Source organism: Salvelinus sp. IW2-2015, linkage group LG36 (assembly GCF_002910315.2).
Source record: "Salvelinus sp. IW2-2015 linkage group LG36, ASM291031v2, whole genome shotgun sequence".
Taxonomy (NCBI): domain Eukaryota; kingdom Metazoa; phylum Chordata; class Actinopteri; order Salmoniformes; family Salmonidae; genus Salvelinus; species Salvelinus sp. IW2-2015.
In genome coordinates this window covers 9,414,714-9,437,305 of record NC_036875.1, presented here as the reverse complement: position 1 = coordinate 9,437,305, position 22,592 = coordinate 9,414,714, and the positions used below count along the sequence as shown (strand labels likewise).

The 22,592-nt window shown below is 39.6% G+C and overlaps 1 protein-coding gene across 1 annotated transcript in view; it reads left to right on the top strand.

Moving 5' to 3' along the window:
* Positions 1–22,592, top strand: part of LOC111959349 (activin receptor type-1C) — a 35,622-nt gene that overhangs the window by 382 nt on the left and 12,648 nt on the right. Inside the window, exon 2 of the mRNA XM_023980849.2 lies at positions 3,587–3,817. Within this exon, the coding sequence (XP_023836617.1) occupies positions 3,587–3,817 (231 nt within the window). The remainder of the gene's footprint in view (positions 1–3,586; positions 3,818–22,592) is intronic.

Below are 22,592 nucleotides of genomic sequence, written 5' to 3'. Positions count from 1 at the left end.
AAAATGATTACCGGGACCTATTTCAGTCCAAGTCGAGTACTGTTTATGCTGTAACGTTCGTTAGTTGGACTTCAAATTTACAGCCTGATAGTTTGAGTAGACGCAGTCATATGATGACTGCCGTTCATGTATGATACAGTTTGCTACATATCTTTTTGTGAACACATTTTGGACCCTGAACAGTATGCAATATACACACTGTGTAATCATTTGAAAAATAGCTAATGTCAAAAGATCAGTCTTAAACGTGGTTTATTTTGAATCAACGTGATAGACGTTCACAGGTTCATGTGCAATATGACTTGTGTAGGCTGTAGGCTACTCTTTCATAAACCTAATTTACTCTATAGTGTTAAAATGAATTGTATTTTCCTGAGGCTCAGTTTGTTCCACCTTTGTAAAATGAACCGAACACAAATGTTAATACCTTTTACATGTTTCTTTATTATTATGTTGCTTTTAAAACTTTTTATTTACAGTACTATGATGGAAGTTTATTTTCTATGAATGGGTAGATGTAATGTTAACTCATGAATAGAGGCTCTTTACATTCAACAGTAAAGCCCCCGATAAAGTAGGAGGTATTTTTTTTTTACTTAGGCCTATTTACATAAAACAGTTGGATATTACTCATTCATCTTCTCTCATTTTCAAATACCAAGCATTTTCAAAGGTTTTGGTTGGACTATATCCTACCACAATGTTGTATGGTCTGTGCCTTGATGGTGCAGACTGTTTAAGAGACTTTACAGAATCTATGTCAAATGATCTAAAATCCTGGCATTAGCACGTATTCTGCTGATTACGGCTATTTCGAAGAAGGGCCTACTTGAGTAAAGGACATCACGGTGCTTGCTTAGTGAGTACCGCTCCTTCTTTTGATTCGGCTCGAACCCAGGACCTCTGCATTGCTAGCACACGTGAAGATGTTTCTGAACATGTTTACATTTATGTGGATGCTACCATCATGAATGATTAGAGGGATAAAGGTTAGCATGTTTGGTTCTAGCCTCTGTAACTTTCTCACTCATCATTATTAATGAATTATTCATCATTTTTCTTAATCATGGCATCCCCCATATAGCCTAACTCTCGCACACTCACACATTTAATCGTTTTCTTTTTCTTGTGACTACTGATACTTTTTTACATATATAATTAGTAGGTTTTATCTGTTTTAACAAACCTTTTTTATTTATTTTTATTTTGTACGTATATATTGTATATTGCAGTGGAGGCTGCTGTGGGGAGGACGGCTCAATAATGACTGGAACGGAGCAAACGGAATGGCATCAAACCTGGAAACCATGTGTTTGATGTATTTGATACCATTCCACTGATTCTGCTCCAGCCATTACCACGAGCCTGTCATCCCCAATTAAGGTGCCACCAACCTCCTGTGGTATATTGCTTCCAACCACACCTGCACACTGTTTTAAAAAAAGTATATATATATTTTTTTAGTCTATATTGGTGTTTATAACCTGTTTTCTTTTGTGCAAATACATTAAACTTAAAGTAAATTCTAACCTTTTGACTACTTTAATACACTATAAGTGAATTTTGCCCAAATATACTTGTGACTTCTTCAAATAGGGGGACTAGATATAAGTGCTTTAATTTCTAAACAGTAAAACAGATATGAATGAAAATACCCTCAAATAAGATGACATTCTGTACTGTCGCCTCATATGAAACATTTGATCTAAAATGCTGGAGTATAGAGCCAAATGTAAACATTTTAGCTTCCCTGTCCAAATACATAAGGAAGGGAGTGTATGTCTAACACATTTCAAGATGCAGTACAAGGTTACATTTTTCAACAAAAATGAACAATTATTACGATAACTGTGGTTATGACAATTAATAATTATACAAAATTCTACAAGCCCATGGGGATAAGCAAGAACAGCAAGTGAGACCCAATCATCACTATAAGATAATTATGAGGTGACCATTTACAGTATATCAGCTGCTTGTAGTAATAATTGCAGTGTGGTTTTAGTGATTTGTCATGATTGTGAACCACAGATGGCAATCAAGACATAGTATCCAGAGCCACAGGTTGCCTGCATGTCAGAGCTGGTTTCCCCATTAGTTAGATCTTTATTGTACATAGGCACTGTGTAATTTGCTGACTTTATGAGTAGGTATAATTTACCAGACATCCAACTGTTCACAATAGAGTGCCTCTTATGCTAGAAACCCTCTTGTATCTTAGTGTGCCTGTCCATGCTTGCCATACAACCCTCTTCTTTCGCGATAGCTAATGGGAAGGGCAGTGTATAATGTAAACACTCAATGGTAGATGGAGCGGCAGGTAGCCTAGTTTCGATCCCAGCTCAGACGGGCAAAATCTGGAGGTAGGAAGCCTAGTTTCGATCCCACCTTAGACAGGCAAAATCTGGAGGTAGGAAGCCTAGTTTCGATCCCAGCTCAGACGGGCAAAATCTGGAGGTAGGAAGCCTAGTTTCGATCCCAGCTCAGACAGGCAAAATCTGGAGGTAGGAAGCCTAGTTTCGATCCCAGCTCAGACGGGCAAAATCTGGAGTGCGCTGGCAACTGGAGGGCTGCTGGCATCATCCTAGATCCCATTGCTCTAGGGGCTTTGCACTGCAGCTGACCCATTGCTTCCAGACCCTCAGGGGTATGTGTGTGTGTGTCTCGGTTGAGTTGTGAGCATAAAGACACGTTTCCGTTCTCTGTAAGTTAAGGGACAATAGAGTACATATTATCAGGGACTGACCCTGCATTTAAGGTGTGTTTTGGTCATCATTTAGTCAGTGTCAGGTAGCCAGACCCATTTGATGCCTACTTCTGCAGCAAAAAAGGTTGCTCGCTTTGTCAGGAATAGACGCAATCTGGGAAACGGGCCCAAATACTTTTGTGACAGTGTATATATACAAAAAATGAATTCATACTCTTATTAAAAAGTGAAATTCCAACTTCGTGATGGAGGAAGTCACCCAGGAATCTTGTAAAGGCATATGTAAAATATGGACAAGTGAAGTCATTACCACATTTCACTGTTTTGAACACAACATACATTTGGAATGGATTAGTCTATTCATCTTCCCATCAGTAGTGTTGGCGAACATCTGACGGCGTTCTGATATTCAGAGAAATCGAGCTTCGCTCAGACATGTAGCAGGGACCTGAGAGAATGATCTGAGAGATTCCCTGCAGGTCCAATCAGGAAAACCTCTCTGCCCTTATAAAAGATGGACACAGACCGATAGTATAGACCTACCTCACAAGTAGGAGAGCCATGCTGTCCTCATCGAATCAGGACAGGAGTGGGTAGAATCTCCAAGAAGAGCACAAGATCATCTGGGTGTTAATATCTGGGTTCTAAATGAACAGGCATTATACTTGTTTCCCCTGCCACTGAATTGATTAAAAAAATACTGTTTTCCATGCTGTAGCTGAGATGGCTTGTTCTGAAACATGAGTTATACAGCTGTTAATGTTCTTCAGACGTCTAAGTGATATGCAAAGCCTGGCAAGAAAGGCTCTAGAAAATCACAAACGTAGGAGTGTACTAAGAAATGTCTTAAGCCAGACGTCTGATGTCACCCTGTTTCAGCTCTGAAGTGTGTGTGCCAGCTATGTACCAACAACACCTGTGAGACAGGCGCGGACGGGGCCTGCTGGAACTCTGTGATGCTGATCAACGGGAAGGAGGAGGCTGTCAAGTCCTGTCTGTCCCCGGCCGAGATGAGGGGACAAGTCTTCTGCTACAGCTCCCGGAACGTCTCAAAGAGGCACTGCTGCTTCACAGACTTCTGCAACAACGAGACCCTGCATCTGCATCCAGGTAGTTATGAAGCTTTGGTAGTTAGTTTTATTTATTATCACTTTTGGTGCAATTTTTGCAAGTATGTGGTAAATTTTCACAACTTTTAGTCAAATTCAAAACAGATCATCAGAATGGCAATTTTCAATTGACTAAGTACAACACACAAAATGATACACTCACTTTTCACCACTGCTTTACTAAAATTGCATTGGCCAATACAGTACAGTACTACTGTAATATATGCCATTTACAGTCCACACATTTTGGTATGTGACCCCAGTGGGAAAACTGGTGTTGCTAGTGCCATGCTCTTAGGACCACTACAATACATAAGTACAATAAGATACTGTAAAATACAAKACACAATTACAATACAGGTGGAAGATGTATGATTGCCATCCCGATGAGCGTACCACCCTCCTTCAGGCCGTGGATGAGGCATGCAATGATTTCAATCCAGTGCCTTCAGAAAGTATTCACATATCTTGGCATTTACCACATTTTGTTATGTTACAGCCTGAATTTAAAATGGTTTACATTGAGATTTCATTTGTCACTAAGCCTACACACAATACCCCATAATGTCAAAGTGGAATTATGTTGTTAGATTTTTTTAAACATAAAAAAATAAATGAAAAGCTGAAGTGTCTTGAGGCAATTAGTATTCAACCCCTTTGTTACCTCATCTCTGTACCCCACGCATACAATTATCTGTAAGGTCCCTCAGTCGAGCCTGGAATTTCAAACACAGATTCAACTACAAAGATCAGGGAGGTTTTCCAATGTCTCTCAAAGAAGGGCACCTATTGGTAGATGGGTAAAAATAAAAAGCTGACATTGAATATCCCCTTTTTTATTTTTATTTTTTACAATTTTGAGCATGGTGAAGTTATTAATTACACTTTGGATGGTCACTATAAAGATACAGGTGTCCTTCCTAAATCAGTTGCCAGAGAGGCCAATGGTGACTTTAAAACAGTTACAGAGGTTAATGGCTGTGATAGGAGAAAACTGAGGATGGATCAACCACATTGTACACAATGCTAACCTAATGGACAGAGTGAAAACAAGGAAGCCTGTACAGAATAAAAAATATTCCATAACATGCATCCTGTTTGCAACAAGGCACTAAAGTACTGCAAAAAAATGTGGCAAAGCAATTACCATTTTGTCCAGAATACAAAGTGTTATGTTTGGGGCAAATCCAATACAACACATTACTGAGTACCACTCTCCATATGTTTAAGCATACTGGTGGCTGCATCATGTTATGGGTATGCTTGTATTTGTTAAGGACTGTGGAGTTTTTCAGGATAAAAACAAAACTAAATGGAGCTAAGCATAGGCAAGCTCAGAGAGGAAAGCCTAGTTCAGTCTGCTTTCAACCAGACACTGGGAGATGAACTTGCCTTTCAGCAGGACAATAAACTAAAACACAAGGCCAAATCTACACTGGAGTTGCTTACCAAGAAGACAGTGAATGTTCCTGAGTGGCCTAGTTAGAGTTTTGACTTGAATCTGTTTGAAAATCTATGGCAAGACCTGAAAAAGGTTGCCGAGCAATGATAAACAACCACACATTTTACAGAGCTTGAAGAATTGGACAAATGTTGCACAATCTAGGTTTGGAAAGCTCTTAGAGACTTACCCAGAAAGACTCACAGCTGTAATCACTGCCAAAGGTGATTATAACCTGTATTGACTCAGAGGGTTGTATAATTGTCTAACCAAAATATAATAGTTTTATTTTCCATATACAGTACCAGTCAGAAGTTTGGACACACCTACTCATTCAAGGGTTTTTCTTTATTTTTACTATTTTATACATTGTAGAATATTAGTGATGACATAAACACTATGAAATAACACACATGGAATCATGTTGTAGCCAAAAAATATATATTTTATATTTGAAATTCTTCAAAGTAGCCACCCTTTGCCTGATGATAGCTTTGCACACACTTGGCATTCTCTCAACCAGCTTCATGAGGTAGTCACCTGGAATGCATTTCAATTAACAGGTGTGCCTTGTTAAAAGTTAATTTGCGGAATTTCTTTCCTTCTTAATGCATTTGAGCCAATCAGTTGTGTTGTGACAAGGTAGGGGTCGTATACAGAAGATAGCCCTGTTTGGTAAAAGACCAAGTCCATATTATGGCAAGAACAGCTCAAATAAGCAAAGAGAAACAACACTCCACTCACTCACTCACTCACTATCAGTCAAAAGTTTTAGAACATCTACTCATTCAAGGGTTTTTCTTTATTATTACTCTTTTCTACATTGTATAATAATAGTGATGACATCAAAACTCTGAAATAGCACATGTGGAATAATGTAGTAACCAAAATAAAACAGTTAATTGGGCGCTATTTTCACATCCGGATGAAATGTGCCCAAAGTAAACTGCCTGCTACTCAGGCCCAGAAGCTTGGATATGCATATAATTGGTAGATTTGGATAGAAACACTCTAAAGTTTCTAAAACTGTTTGAATAAAGTCTGTGAGTATAACAGAACTGATTTGGCAGGCGAAACCCCGAGCACAATCTATCCAGGGAATTTTTTGTTGTTGATGTCAATCTGTTTTCCATTGGTTTTCTATGGCAAGGCTGTTTTTAATAGAAATATTCTTGCAGTTCCTATAGCTTAAACTAGATGTCAACAGTCTTTAGAAGTTGGTTGAGGTTTTTCTTTAGAGAAATGAAGAAGTAGCCCTGTTATATTCCTGTGTCACTCCAGGTGCACTCTAATGTTTTGGTGCGCACGACCTGGAACGTGCTTCACTTTGTTTTCGTCCGGTATTGAACACAGTTTCTCCCGTCTTAAATTTTATCAATTATTTACGGAAAAAAATACCTAAAGTTGAATTCCGAAAGTTGTTTGAAATGTTTGGACAAAGATTACAGGTAACTTATGAGAGATTTTGTAGTCATGTAGCGTGAGTTGGAACCAGTGTTTTTCTGGATCAAACGTGCCAAATAAATTGACATTTTGGATGTATAACGATGGAATTAATCGAACAAAAGGACAATTTGTGATGTTTATGGGACATATTGGAGTGCCAACAGAAGAAGGTCGTCAAAGGTAAGGCATGAATTATATCTGAGTTTTGTGTCGCGCCTGGCGGGTTGAATTATGATTATGAATTATGAATTATGATTATGTTTGATGGGGTGCTGTCCTCAGATAATAGCATGTTTTGCTTTCGCCGTAAAGCCTTTTTGAAATCTGACACTGGATTAACAACAAGTGTAGCTTTAATTTGGTGTATTGCATGTGTGATTTCATGAAAGTTGAATATTTATAGTAATTTAATTTGAATTTGGCGCTCTGCCATTTCACCGGGTGTTGTCAAATCGATCCCGCTAAAGGGATTTGATCCATAAGAAGTTTTAACTTAAAATAAATCAAAATATATTTGAGATTCTTCGAAGTAGTCACCCTTTGCCTTGATGACATCTTTGCACTCTCTTGGAATTATCTCAACCAGCTTCATAATGAATGCTTTTCCAACAGTCTTGCAGGAATTCCCACATATGCTGAGCACTTTTCCTTCACTCTGCAGTCCAACTCATCCCAAACCATCTCAATTGGGTTGAGGTCGGGTGATTGTGGAGGCCAGGTCATCCGATGTCGCACTCCATCACTCTCCTTCTTGGTCAAATAGCCCTTACTCAGCCTGGAGGTGTGTTTTGGGTCATTGTTCTGTTGAAAAACAAATGATAGTCCCACTAAGCGCAAACCAGATGGGATATCGCTGCAGAAAGCTGTGGTAGCCATGCTGGTTAAGTGTGCCTTGAATTCTAAATAAATCACAGACCGAGTCACCAGCAAAGCACCCCCACACAATAAAACCTCCTCCGTGCTTTACGGTGGGAAATACACATGCGAAGATCATCCGTTCACCCACACCGCGCCTCACAAAGACACAGCGGTTGGAACCAAAAATCTCAAATTTGGACTCCAGACCAAAGGACAGATTTCCACCTGTGTAATGTCCATTTCTCGGGTTTCTTAGCCCAAGCAAGTCTCTTATTATTATTGGGGTCCTTTAGTAGTGGTTTCTTTGCAGCAATTCGAACATGAAGGCCTGATTCACGCAGTGTACTCTGAACAGTTGATGTGTCTGTTATTTGAACTCTGAAGCATTTATTTGGTCTGCAATTTCTGAGGCTGGTAACTCTAATGAACTTATCCTCTGCAGCAGAGGTAACTCTGGGTCTTCTATTCCTGTGGCGGTCCTCATGAGAGCCAGTTTCATTATAACACTTGATGTTATTTTTGACTGCACTTGTAGAAACTTTCAAAGTCAAGGGGCATATACTTTCTGAAGGCATTGTATGTCAGGCTTAGATCCGTCGTGACAAAAGGTTTTCCTCCGGGTTCATGAACAATGAGGATATTTACTGAGCTTTCGATGAGCACCTATGGCCAAATACTCAAAACAGTCTTGATGCAAACTAGTGCCTGCTAAACATAGTTTCTTTAATTTCTTTAATTTGATTACATTGTGAATGATGTCTTCTTTGATCACACATGGGATAGAAATTATGGAAATGTGATGTTCAGTCCAATTTTAATTGGTAGTGCAAGTGTATTGCCTAATGTGAAACAGTGTAATTTAGCATACTACATTCAAAGGGCTATTTTTAAATATGTATCTAAAAAATGTTTGCTTTTGAATTAACTGGTTGTTAAAGGAACTAAATTGAGAAGATATCATTACGTTGTGTTTTGGTGATTTAACCAATGTCCTCATCATATTTCCCAGTAAACTTATATTTTGGATCAATAGGTTGTGTGGTGAAAGATGTCTACAAACAAAATGTATGCACAATGAAGGTTTTGAATGTAAGACTGGCTGCGTTACAAGTGTTACTTGTGAAAATAGTACCAAAGCTATAAAAAAACAACATTATGAAGTTATGATATTGACAAATACTGTTAGAATATATTGCCATATCATTATGGTTTCAATTCCTGCTCAAGGTTTTGAGAGATTAGGCAAGATACCCTGTGAGAAAAGGCTATGGCCATGTCTGAATACAGGTACTTGCGTTCTAAATAGTAGGCATTTTGGGAATGCACTTTTCTTTTTTTTATAGTATGAAATTTCATTTTTTTTTTATTGTGCTTTAAATGCCAGGATGTCATACTCCTTTCCGCTTTTCACCTAGTAGAACTCGCTGCACACTATTGAGGACGAGAATCATATTTTGAGGCCCACGTCTGTCTGACAATAGCTGATAATCAGCTGAGGGGACGCTCTGTACCAAAATGAATGGCGGGAATGAATGCAATTTCGTATTAGATGACATATTCTCAAACGGAGGAGCCTATTATGCTGTTTTTTATTGCTTAATGCATTACATTTATTTTAAACAGAACGTTATAAATAGTATGTAGTACGATTAGTACACAGTATGCATTTTAAGTAGTAGGCAAGACAGATTTCAGAATATTTTTTTCTCTCACTTTTTGGAATCCCTAAATAGCCCAATATCCTAGAATAGAAGATCCTGTACTCTTCATATCCTCTGATTTGACATATCTGACTTGTTCTATACAAGTATTATATACAGTGAGTGTCATGAGGAGCTTAGAGTAGTTGAATCAGGTGTTTTAGTGCTGGGCTTGAACATCGTTTACTTCTTCAGGTCCAGGGTTAGTAATAACTGCATTACCAGAATCCAATATACATGTAAGTACATCGCATACCAATCATCATTATCATTTTAGACCCTGGTGTTTTATGTGAAAAATAATCAAACACATAGAGAAAGCAACATTCTTGAAAGTAACATTCATCATTTGTTGACCCCCTTTGGTTATGATTGGATTAGGATGTTGAATTGCCTGCTGATGTTTTGGAAAAGAAACCGTACACTTGCTGAGGCCGCTCTATTTAAGAGATGTACTGACTACACTCTATCCTCTATTCATCAGAGCCTGTTCTCAGCCCTTAATAACAGTTCCCCTGGTTACCAGATTGATTATATGTACTGAAGCAGAGCGGTTCAACTGCTTCCAAATTGCCCGAGCTCAGTGGCGACCCGTCATTTATTTATGTCTGTCCCTCATTTTAAGGTCAACCCTGTTATGTGAACTAAACTCTCATTTTAATATATTCCTTTTAAATATTTTTTTTTCTTCAAAAGAGACATTGAACATCTAATAGTCAAATCACAGTGTAAAATCAGGTGAGCTGGATCTACTCTTTTTGGCCATTTTCTGGTGTTTTGTGGTGGAAAACTGAGTGGGTCGAGCATAACATGTCCAACCCCTGTTACCCATAGGTTAGAAATATTTTAACATTTATTTTGTTAAGCTTGCATTCAATTGTCACTCCCTGTTGTACACAACAAGCTTCCATTCCCCATGTCACAAGGGAGTTTATGGCTGATTTTAAGATGAAATGGTCAACCCTGTTACCTTTTATTTGGCACTTAATAGGCACTTACTATAGTACATTTTGAGATGGGAAAACTTGTTTTTTTTAATGAAGTTGAACATGTTGATAAGCAACTGCTTGCTAAGGTTACGATTAGGGTGAGGTCTAGAATAAGTGTTAAAGTTAGGGTAAGTTTATGGCTAGGTTTAGTAAATGGTTAGTTAAAATGTTACTATCCAAATAAAGTGTTACTGCTATGCAGTGTTGGAAAAAGTACCCAATTGTCATACTTGAGTAAAAGTGAAGATGCCTTAATAGAAAATGACTCAAGTAAAAGTGAGTCACCCAGTAAAATACTACTTGAATAAAAGTCCTAAAGTATTTCGTTTTAAATATACTTAAGTATCAAAAGTTAATGTAATTGCTAAAATATACTTAAGTAGTAAAATAAAAGTATAAATAATTTCAAATTCCTTAAACTCAGCAAAAAAAGAAACATCCTCTCACTGTCACCTGCATTTATTTACATGTATGTGTAAATATTTGTATGAACATAACAAGAGTCAACAACTGAGACATGTGACTAACGGAAATGGACATGTGACTAACGGAAATGGAATAATGTGTCCCTGAACAAAGGGGGGTCAAAATCAAAAGTAACAGTCAGTATCTGGTGTGGCCACCAGCTGCATTAAGTACTGCAGTGCATCTCCTCATGGACTGCACCAGATTTGCCAGTTCTTGCTGTAAGATGTTACCCCACTCTTCCACCAAGGCACCTGCAAGTTCCCAGACATTTCTGGGGGAATGGCCCTAGCCCTCACCCTCCGATCCAACAGGTCCCAGATGTGCTCAATGGGATTGGGATCCGGGCTCTTCGCTGGCCATGGCCAGAACACTGATGTTCCTGTCTTGCAGGAAATCATGCACAGAACGAGCAGTATGGCTGGTGGCATTGTCATGCTGTGACACACCGCCCCAGACCATGACGGACCCTCCACCTCCGAATCGCTTCCGCTCCAGAGTACAGGCCTCGGTGTAACGCTCATTCCTTCGACGATAAACGCAAATCTGACCAGCACCCCTGGTGAGACAAAACCGCGACTCGTCAGTGAATAGCACTTTTTGCCAGTCCTGTCTGGTCCAGCAACGGTGGGTTTGTGCCCATAGGCGACGTTGTTGCCGGTGATGTCTGGTGAGGACCTGCCTTACAACAGGCCTACAAGCCCTCAGTCCAGCCTCTCTCAGCCTATTGGGGAACGTCTGCGCACTGATGGAGGGATTGTGCGTTCCTGGTGTAAATCGGGCAGTTGTTTTTGCCATCCTGTACCTGTCCCTTCAGGTGTGATGTTCGAATGTACCGATCCTGTGCAGGTGTTGTTACACGTGGTCTGCCACTGTGAGGACGATCAGCTGTCCGTCCTGTCTCCCTATAGCGCTGTCTTAGGCGTCTCACAGTACGGACATTGCAATTTATTGCCCTGGCCACATCTGCAGTCCTTGTGCCTCCTTGCAGCATGCCTAAGACACGTTCACGCAGATGAGCAGGGACCCTGGGCATCTTTCTTTTGATGTTTTTCAGAGTCAGTAGAAAGGCCTCTTTAGTGTCCTAAGTTTTCATAACTGTGACCATAATTGCCTACCGTCTCTAAGCTGTTAGTGTCTTAACGACCGTTCCACAGGTGCATGTTCATTAATTGTTTATGGTTCATTGAACAAGCATGGGAAACAGTGTTTTTAACCCTTTACAATGAAGATCTAGGAAGTTATTTGGATTTTTACGAATTTTCTATAAAAGTTCTGAAAAAGGGACATTTCTTTTTTTGCTGAGTTTATTAAGCAAACCAGAAGGCTCCATTTTCTTTTTTTAAAAGTTACGGACAGTCAGGGGAACGCTGCAACACTCTGACATAATTTACAAACTAAGCATTTGTGTTTAGTGAGTCCGCCAGATCAGAGGCAGTAGGGATGACCAGGGATGTTCTCTTGATAAGTGTGTGAATTAGACAATTTTTCTGTCCTGCTAAGCATTCAAAATGTAACGAGTACTTTTGGGTGTCAGGGAAAATCTATGGAGTAGAAAGTACATTATTTTCTTTAGGAATGTAGTGAAGTAAAAGTTGTCAAAATATAAATAGTAAAGTACAGATACCCCAAAAAGTACTAAAGTAGTACTTTCAAGTATTTTTACTTAAGTACTTTACACCACTGCTGCTATGTTTATGGTTCTTATTGTAAAGAGTAGACCACATGATTGAAAGTGCAAAGGGCAGATGAGATGACGTTAGCCCATTACAGTTGGAATGTTAGACGTTTTATTTTATTAGGATCTCTTTTAGCCCACCAAGGGCTAGTCTTCAAAGAGTCCTTTAGAAATGTAAAAACATACAGAAAATCTATACTAACATGTCTCTGTGCGTGCAAAATACTGTATCTGTCTTGTCAGAATGACTGCCTCCGTGTTGAGGCAAACCATTGGAGTTGTCTGTGTTTTGGGGAAAAATGAAACAAGGTAGTCTTTATTTCAAACAGCTGACGTTGATTTCTATAAATGTGCATACTTTCATACCATCTCATAAATATTGAGATGGAGGTATTGTGATTTGGATAAGAACATTTGAATTTGTCAAAAATGATGAATGACTTGAGATAGCTTCCCTAACACATGCAGCCCCCAAAGTAGCCTCCCAACATTAGACAAAAAAAGATTAGTGGCCTACTCAAAGCACATGGGGAAGTAGATATGTCCCAAGTGCATCCAACTGATATGCATGTTGAAAAACATTCCAGTATCTTTTAACCAGTAGGGCAATGGAGGTTAGAGGCTGATTTCCTGTTGTTTTGCACTTTTCGTTGAGTGATTTCTTTGCTCTACTGGGACATGTGGTAGAATAGGCTTTTAGGTAAAAGGGAAAGACATGTTATGAAATACTTGACTTGGGTTGTCGACTTGTGTTCACATATGACTCTGTGTACAGTTCTCACTCTGTCGATGTTGCAAGACATCTTACTAGATGAGGACACTCAAAGACTATTGCTGTATTGGGGATAGCTAAGACCACCAGGTCAAACAAACATGACACCACTTAAGCTTTCGCCTGGGGTTACACAAAGCAACTTCATACAATTTTAGTTGCATTTATTACCACAAGCCCTTCCTCCCAAGTTAAGGTGCCACCAACCTCCTATGGTTGCAAGTGACAACATCTCAAGCAACTTTGCTGTTACATGAAGCAACTCATTTAAAAAAATGTAATCTTTATTTAACTAGGCAAGTCGGTTAAGAACAAATTCCTATTTACAATGACGGTCTACCGGGGAACAGTGGGTTAACTGCCTTGTTCAGGGGCAGAACGACAGATTTTTACTTTGTCCGCTCGGGGATTTGATCCAGCAACCTTTCGGTTACTGGCCCAACGCTCTAACCACTAGGCTACTTGCCGCAACTCAAACGCGATTAAAATTGCATGCAAGAGCCAATCAAATTGAAGCTGCTTGTTTGAGAATTCCAAACTCACCCCATGTCACCTGCTGCATTACGTTGTGGTTTCACAAATTATTTGTTTATCCAACCATTTAGTTATTGTAACAGCAAGGATATATAAGACATGCAGCCTGTAAAATATTGCTAGCTAGCCAAAATGACATTGCAAACACCAAGACAGCTAGCTAGCTAGCAACAAGCTAACCAAACTAGCAACGAACTAAGATAGCTAACACAGTTCAATTAGCAGAATGTCAGCCAAAATCCATCTCAATACAGTAAAATCCATCTTCTCGCATTGCCGGCTAGTGGGTTTCCTCTCACTACCACATTTGGTAGTGAGTGGAAACGCCAAGCGGATGCTTCACATCTATACATCTGGTGAAATATCTGTCTCATTGTTCTATCTGTGGTGCTAGTCTCTGTTCTGTCAACACAGATCGTGGGTTGTGCTGCACAGCACTGACAGCTGTGTTGACATGACAAATTGGTCGAAATTCTGAACCTTCGAATGGATCATGTGACAAAAGGGTTTGTTTTGCGCAACTAGTTGCAAGCAACAGCCAATCAAAGTTGAAATTTCATCTGGATGCATCCAAGTTGCAGATGAGCAGCTTATTAGTGTCAGGGGGGTGTCTTGCTTTGCACGCTTTGTATAAAATGCAGTACGACAGGATCTTTATAAAACAACATAGCTCTTTATTAGCTAGCTATAACTGGCATGTTCATGTGTCTTCGGTCATGATCGACGGAAAATAACCTCATGACCTGGGTGGTCTTAACCAATCATAGCGCAGTATGATATGACGGTAGAATGCAACCAGTTACAATTCAGTATGTTGACACATATTAATATCACAGGGGTTGTTTCACAAAGCAATAGAAAAGCAACTCTGTTGCAAGCAGCTAAAATGACGTGCAAGGTGTGTAGCAGCAGCTCTACACTGAGTGCAGTTTCTGTACTGGTGATATTAAGGCTATTTTCAACTTTGAAAAATAACTGTTCAACATAGAAAGAATACTGCTTTAGTACATTATTTTCTATTACTTTATTATGACATTTTGTATTACTTTATTACACTAGTATCTCCATGGTAATTCTAGCATTCTAATCTTATCAAATGTGAGTTTTTGAGAAGGAGATGTTGTTGTCCCTGAAATGGTTGTTTCTAACCAAATTGTCCCCATCCACCCACTGAACAAATCAAGGACCGTAAAATGTCAACTGCTCATTATTTAAACATAATGACAAGGTTAGACTTGCACTGCATTAGGATTATGTCTGGCAGCACAGCCATATGCCTGGCAGTACATGGATGATTTCAGAGTCAAGATCCAGTCAGGTCCATAATTATTGGAACCCTTGATAAAGATGAGCAAAAAAGACTGTATAAAATAAATAATATAAATACTGAGCTATATTGCATGCTCCAGAAAATTTGGAAATGTTATACTAATACAATTGCTCAGAGAAATAGATGTGGTTGAACAAGTAGCCTAATTTCAAAAAATCTAAAAAAGATAGGGGTCAAAATGATTGGCATCCCTGTTTTCAATACTCTATCACCCTCCCCTTTATGTTTCTGAGATTGGAGAACACATTGGGAGGGATCTTAGACCATTCCTCCATACAGGATATTTCCAGATCCTTCTTGTTATCCTTTGTCTGCGCTTATGGACTGCCATCTTCAATTCAAACCACAGGTTTTCAATGGGGTTCAAGTCCGGAGACTTGAGATGGCCATTGCAAAATGTTGATTTTGTGGTCAATTAAACATTTCTTTGTGGATTCTGATGTGTGCTTGGGGTTATTGTCATGCTGGAATATCTACTTGCGGCCAAGTGTCAGCCTCCTGACAGAGGCAACTAGGTTTTTATCTAAATTGTTCTGATACTTGGTAAAGTTCATGATGCTGTTGACCTTAACAAAGGCCACAGGACCAGTGGAAGCAAAATAGCCCCATAACGTCAAAGATACCCCACCATATTTGACCTTAGGTATGAGGTGCTTTTCTGCATATGCTTCCGTTTTTCGACGCCAGACTCACCACTGGTGTGCGTGGCCAAAGAGCTCTATTTTCATGTCATCTGACCATAGCACCGCCTGGAGATTGATAAAAAACATTAGCACTTGGATTAGAAACGGTGCTATGGTTATCCTCACAAGGGGAGTGTGCTAGGGTATTGAAAACGGGGCACCCTTATCTTTTTTTTGTCTTTATCAAGGATGCCAATAATTATGGACCTGACTGGACATATCACCAAGATACATTTTGAGTTGTCCTTTGCAATGCATGACTCCATGGTATGTATTGTTGGCAAAACAAGCTTCTCCATCAGGGTGCTCTGCTGTCCCCCCACTCGATTTGGCTTGTGCCATCTCGTTTGGGTTTTCGTCCTTGTTTTAATTACTTGTGACAGTGTACCAACCTGGGCGATACTCGGTTTGGACTACCAGTATTGCGGCGCTGAGGGTTTGTCTTAGTTGTCTGTGTAACTTGTCTGTCCACCGGAATCCTCCCGGTTATAGCCTTCGGGTTTGAGGACCGCGCCTACCCCGCAAGATCTGGAGACTGTATGTTTCGCTCCAGCGGGCTTGCAGTTCTCCACTGAGAGTGAACTAGGTGTCGCAAGGCGCACCGCGTTTCATCTCTCACAGGGTGCAGCCATCTTGCCTAGACTCCTGTGTGTACCACGGTGAACGAGCTATGCAAAGTAGCTAGATTAACGAGAGGTGACCATTGCAGGACTAAGCACGGTTATAAACACACGTCCCCTTAAGTCCTGCCAACCACGTACAGTTGAAGTCGGAAGTTTACATACACTTAGGTTGGTGTCATTAAAACTCGTTTTTCAACCACTCCACAAATGTCTTGTTACCAAACTATAGTTTTGGCAAGTCGGTTAGGACATCTACTTTGTGCATGACAGAAGTAATTTTTCCAACAATTTTCCAACAATTGTTCACTTATAATTCACTGTTTCACACTTCCAGTGGGTCAGAAGTTTGCATATACTAAGTTGACTGTGCCTTTAAACAGCTTGGAAAGTTCCAGAAAATGATGTCATGGCTTTAGAAGGTTCTGATAGGCTAATTGACATCATTTGAGTCAATTGGAGGTGTACCTGTGGATGTATTTCAAGGTCTACCTTCAAACTCAGTGCCTCTTTGCTTGACATCATGGGAAAATCAAAAGAAATCAGCAGAAAAAAAATTGTAGACCTCCACAAGTCTGGTTCATCCTTGGGAGCAATTTCCAAACGCCTGAAGGTACCACGTTCATCTGTACAAACAATAGTACGCAAGTATAAACCCCAATGGGTTCACGCAGCTGTCATACCGCTCAGGAAGGAGACGCATTCTGTCTCCTAGAGATGAACGTACTTTGGTGGGAAAAGTGCAAATCAATCCCAGAACAACAGCAAAGGACCTTGTGAAGATGCTGGAGGAAACAGGTACAAAGTATCTATATCCACAGTAAAACGAGTCCTATATCGACATAACCTGAAAAGGCCGCTCAGCAAGGAAGAAGCCACTGCTCCAAAACTGCCATTAAAAAAGCCAGACTACGTTTTGCAACTGCACATGGGGACAAAGATCGTACTTTTTGGAGAAATGTGCTCTGGTCTGATGAAACAAAAATAGAACTGTTTGGCCATAATGCCCATCGATATGTTTGGAGGAAAAAGGGGGAGGCTTGCAAGCCGAAGAACACCATCCCAACCGTGAAGCACGGGGGTGGCAGCATCATGTTGTGCTGCAGGAGGGACTGGTGCACTTCACAAAATAGATGGCATCATGAGGCAGGAAAATTATGTGGATATATTTAAGCAACATCTCAAGACATCAGTCAGGAAGTTAAAAGCTTGGTCGCAAATGGGTCTTCCAAATGGACAATGACCCCAAGCATACTTCCAAAGTTGTGGCAAAATGGCTTAAGGACAACAAAGTCAAGGTATTGGAGTGGCCGTCACAAAACCCTGACCTCATTCCTATAGAAAATGTGTGGGCAGAACTGAAAATGTGTGTGCGAGCAAGTAGGCCTACAAACCTGACTCAGTTACACCAGCTCTGTCAGGAGGAATGGGCCAAAATTCACCCAACTTATTGTGAGAAGCTTGTGGAAGGCCACCCGAAACGTTTGACCCAAGTTAAACAATTTAAAGGCAATGCTACCAAATACTAATTGAGTATGTAAAATTCTGATCCACTGGGAATGTGATGAAAGAAATAAAAGCTGAAATATATCTCTCTACTCTTATTCTGACATTTCATTTTCTTAAAATAAAGTGGTGCTCATAACTGACCTAAGACAGGGAATTTTTACTAGGATTTAAATGTCAGGAATTGTGAAAAACTGAGTTTAAATGTATTTGGCTAAGGTGTATGTAAACTTCCGACTTCAACTGTATATAGCAAGAGATTAGCTATAAACGTAGCGTGAGTTACAGCCGACCCACACGTATAAAGCAAGAAACAAACTATAAATGTGTGAGGTAGAATGCCCTGCCTCTTCATGGTCAAGCAGTTTACACTGTTGGCTTAATTATTTTAAAAAGCTACAGCCATTCATGTCTCCTCTCCTTCATTCAGATAGTGTGTGAGACAAAAACTGATACTGGGTCCGTGGTAATCTTTACTATTATACAGTATTGCACAGTGCTTACTACAAACAGTATATTCATGTTTTTTTCCACGAGGAAAGGTACAGCCAGAGCGGCTTGTTTATAATCCAATCGTTGCAGCAGGCTCAACCGATACCCCGCCCATTTCTTTACAGACAGAAGAACTAGCAAATAGTTGATTATAGCACACAGCACTTCACACTGAGTGAAAGAAACATGCGTGCTAGCAGCTGAAAATCACGATCATTAATAATTACAAAACATACTTGTGTAAAAATCGTATTTGGAAAATTCTTCATATCCGTTACTACTGTTTACTCATTTTTGTCCGAATACTCGGCACTCCCCTACTGTACATGTAAACTGGGCTGAAAAGTGACTGGTCGCAGGAATATATTATACATAGTTATAGTTATATATAGTTATACAGTGCCTTCAAAGTATTCACACCCCTTGACTTTTTCCACATTTTGTAGTGTTACGAAGTCGGTTTTAAATGGATTTAATTGTATTTCTTTGTCAATAAACTACACAAAATACTCTGTCAAAGTGGATGAAAAAAGAAAACACTAAAATACAGTATCTTGATAAGTAATCAACCCCCTGAGTCAATACATGTTAGAATCACATTTGGCAGCGATTCCAGCTGTGCGTCTTTCTTGGTAAGTCTGTAAGAGCTTTCCACACCTGGATTGTTCAACATTTGCCCATTTATTTTAAATTTTTATTATTAAAAAAATTCTTCAAGCTCTGTCAATTTGGTTATTGATCAATGCTAGACAACCATTTCAGGCTTTGCCATACATTTTCAAGCAGATTTAAGTAAAAGCTTTAACTCGCCCACTCAGGAACATTCACTGTCTTCTTGGTTAGAATCTCCAGTGTATATTTAGCCTTGTGTTTTAGGTCATTGTCCTGCTGAAAGGTGAATTAATCTTCCAGTGTCTGGTGGAAAGCAGACTGAAACAGGTTTACCTCTAGGATTTTGCCTGTGCTTAGCTCCATATAATGTATTTGTTATCCTGGAAAACTCCACAGTCCTTAACGATTACAAGCATACCCATAACATGATGTAGCCACCACTATGCTTGAAAATATGGAGAGTAGTACTCTAATGTTTTGTATTGGATTTATCCCAAACATAACACCTTATATTCAGGACAAAATGTTAATTGATTTGCCACATTTTTGCAGTAGTACTCTAGTGCCATGTTGCAAACAGGATGCATGTTTTGGAATATTTGTATTCTGTACAGGCCTCCTCCTTTTCACTCTGGCAATTAGGTTATTATTGTGTAGTAACCACGTTATATATATATAGTTTTCTCCTACCACAGCCATTAAACTCTAACTGTTTTAAAGTCACCATTGGACTCATGGTGAAATCCTTCAGGGGTTTATTTCCTCACTAGCAACTGAGTTAGGAAGGACGCCTGTATCTTTTGTAGTGACTCTGTGTATTGACACACCATACAAAGTGTAATTAATATCTTCACCATGCTCAAAAGTGAATTGATCTCCCAATAAGTAGATGCCCTTCTTTGCGAATAATTGGAAACCTCCCTGGTCTTTGTGGTTGAATTTGTGTTTGAAATTCACTGCTCGACTGAGGGACCTGACAGATAATATGGGGTACAGAGATAAAGTAGTCAATAAAAAAAATCATGTTCAAAACTATTATTGCACACAGAGTGAGTCCATGCAACTTATTTTGTGACTTGTTAAGCAAACTTTTACTCCTTAACCTATTTAGGCTTGCCATATGAAAGGGTTGAATACTTGTTGACTCAAGACATTTCAGCTTTTCATTTATTTTAATTTTAATTTTTTTTCATTTCAAATAACATAATTACACTTTGACGTTATGGGATATTGTAGAACCTTCTAGGATAAATAGATACATACTAAGGTAATGGCAATCAATAATCAATGAATAGCAGCGTAATGGAGTGAAACATAGTCATTCAAATGTTATTTGTCACATGTGCCATGTACCGTGAAATGCTTACTTACAAGCCCTTGACCAAAAATGCATAAAATAAAATAAAATAAAAAATATTGACTAAATAAACAAAATAAAAAAATAAAAGGCCTACCACCCTTGTCATCGGCAAACTTAATGATGGTGTTGGAGTCGTGCTTGGCCATGCAGTCATGGGTGAACAGGGAGTACAGGAGGAGACTAAGCACGCACCCCTGAGGGCCCCCCGTGTTGAGGATCAGTGTGGCAGATGTGTTGTTGCTTACCCTTACCACCTGAAGGCGACCCGTCAGGAAGTCCAGGATCCAGTTGCAGAGGGAGGTGTTTAGTCCCAGGGTTCTTAGCTTAGTGATGAGCTTTATGGGCACTATGGTGTTGAACGCTGAGCTGGAGTCAAAGGGGGGTCCGACCCAGTACTAGATGGGTGTACCTAGTAAACTGGCCGCTGAGTGTTTGTTGTAGACCCTATTTTAATTGTTGTGCTCACCATCGGTTGAGACACTGCATGCTCTTGAATACAGGGTGGGCGTCATGTTTTGTTTGATTTAATGTACTAAAATGTGAATAACATTTTAATTTCAACTTTCAAATAGTACAACGAAGATGGTTGGAGGTCAACACATCAGCCACTGTTGATTTGAGTGAGAATATATATTGTTTTAAATTAAATTGTCAATCTTCCATAGGAAACCTTTTGAAATCATATAAATATAGATAATAGAATCGACATTCCCATTCAAGTTTAAATTAAACAGAAGGTGGACCGGTGGCCATCTTTCTGGTAGCAATTAGGGGTTCTCAGTGAAGTTATGAACCCATTGTTATTCTTAGATTCTAATTTGGCACACAGAAACTAGATGCCATGAGTTACTTGGTAAAAGAGTGGTGCCGATTGGCCAATAGGTGGCGCTGGTATAAGCAGTCTCTCTTAAACCCTCATATCTGCACGTGTAACCTAGAGACTTGAAACTATGTATGTAAGTGTCTTTCCTCATGCTGAATACATTTGCATCAAGGACCCATAACATCTATCAGGATAGATTTTCCTCCATCTTGGACATTTTGGAAAACCTTAGAAAAACGTCTTCTCATAAACCATAAGACCAAATGGCACCGAATTCGGAATGTAGACCCATGATACGTATTAACTTAGTTTGGGGGGAAAAAATGGCTTAAATACTTATCTACAAATCAAAAATCCATTTAAATCCACTCCACAGCGGCGTATCAACTTGAGACGTATCATCGCTATCATGGACATCCCTAAGATGAACCACGCTGAATTTGGTATTTATGTAAAAAAGAAAAGAACTGGGAAACTATTAACACATTCTTTGCATATGTAACGCTAAGGCTGAAAATCACTGCAATCATCTCCTCCTGAACCAAATGTCAGATTCACCACATATTTTGTATTTAGACACACTACATCAGTGTTTAATGGTTTTGAGATTTGTTTTTGTTGCATTCAAATATGGCCGCACTGTAACTATAGATGCAAATATGCTAATGAAAAAAATGTATACTTAACAAATCTTTCTCATTAACCATAAATCAGATTGACTCAATTATACTGAAAAATATAAACGCAACATGCAACAATTTCAAAAATGTTACTGAATTACAGTGGGGTGCAGCCATGGGTGGGCCTTGGAGGACATAGGCCCACCTACTTGGCAACCAGCCCCCCCCCCCCCCCCCCAGACAATCCCGCAGGTGAAGAAGCCGGATGTGGAGGTCCTGGGCTGGTGTGGTCTATGGTTGTGAGGCTGGTTGGACATACTGCCAAATTCTCTAAAACGACATTGGAGGCAGCTTATGGTAGTGAAATTAACATTCAATTCTCTGGGAACAGCTCTGGTGGACATTCCTGCAGTCAGCATGCCAATTGCACGCTCCCTCAATGCTGAAGAATGTGTGGCGTTGTGTAACAAAACTGCACATTATAGAGTGTCCTTTTATTGTCCCCAGCACAAGGTGCACCTGTATAATGACATGCCGTTTAATCAGCTTCTTGATGTGCCACACCTGTCAGGTGGATGGATTATCTTGACAAAGGAGAAATGCTCAGTAACAGGGATGTAAACAAATGTGTGCACAACATTTGAGAGAAATAATATTTTGTGCGTATGGAACATTTCAGGGATTTTTCATTTCAGCTCATGAAACATGGGACTTTACATGTTCCATTCATATTTTGGTTCAGTGTAATTAGCCTCTAATGAATTTGAGAATGATTAGTTGCTGCATTCAAAGTGGACCACGCTACACCACTAGATGGCACCATATCACACCAGGGATATAAGAACTC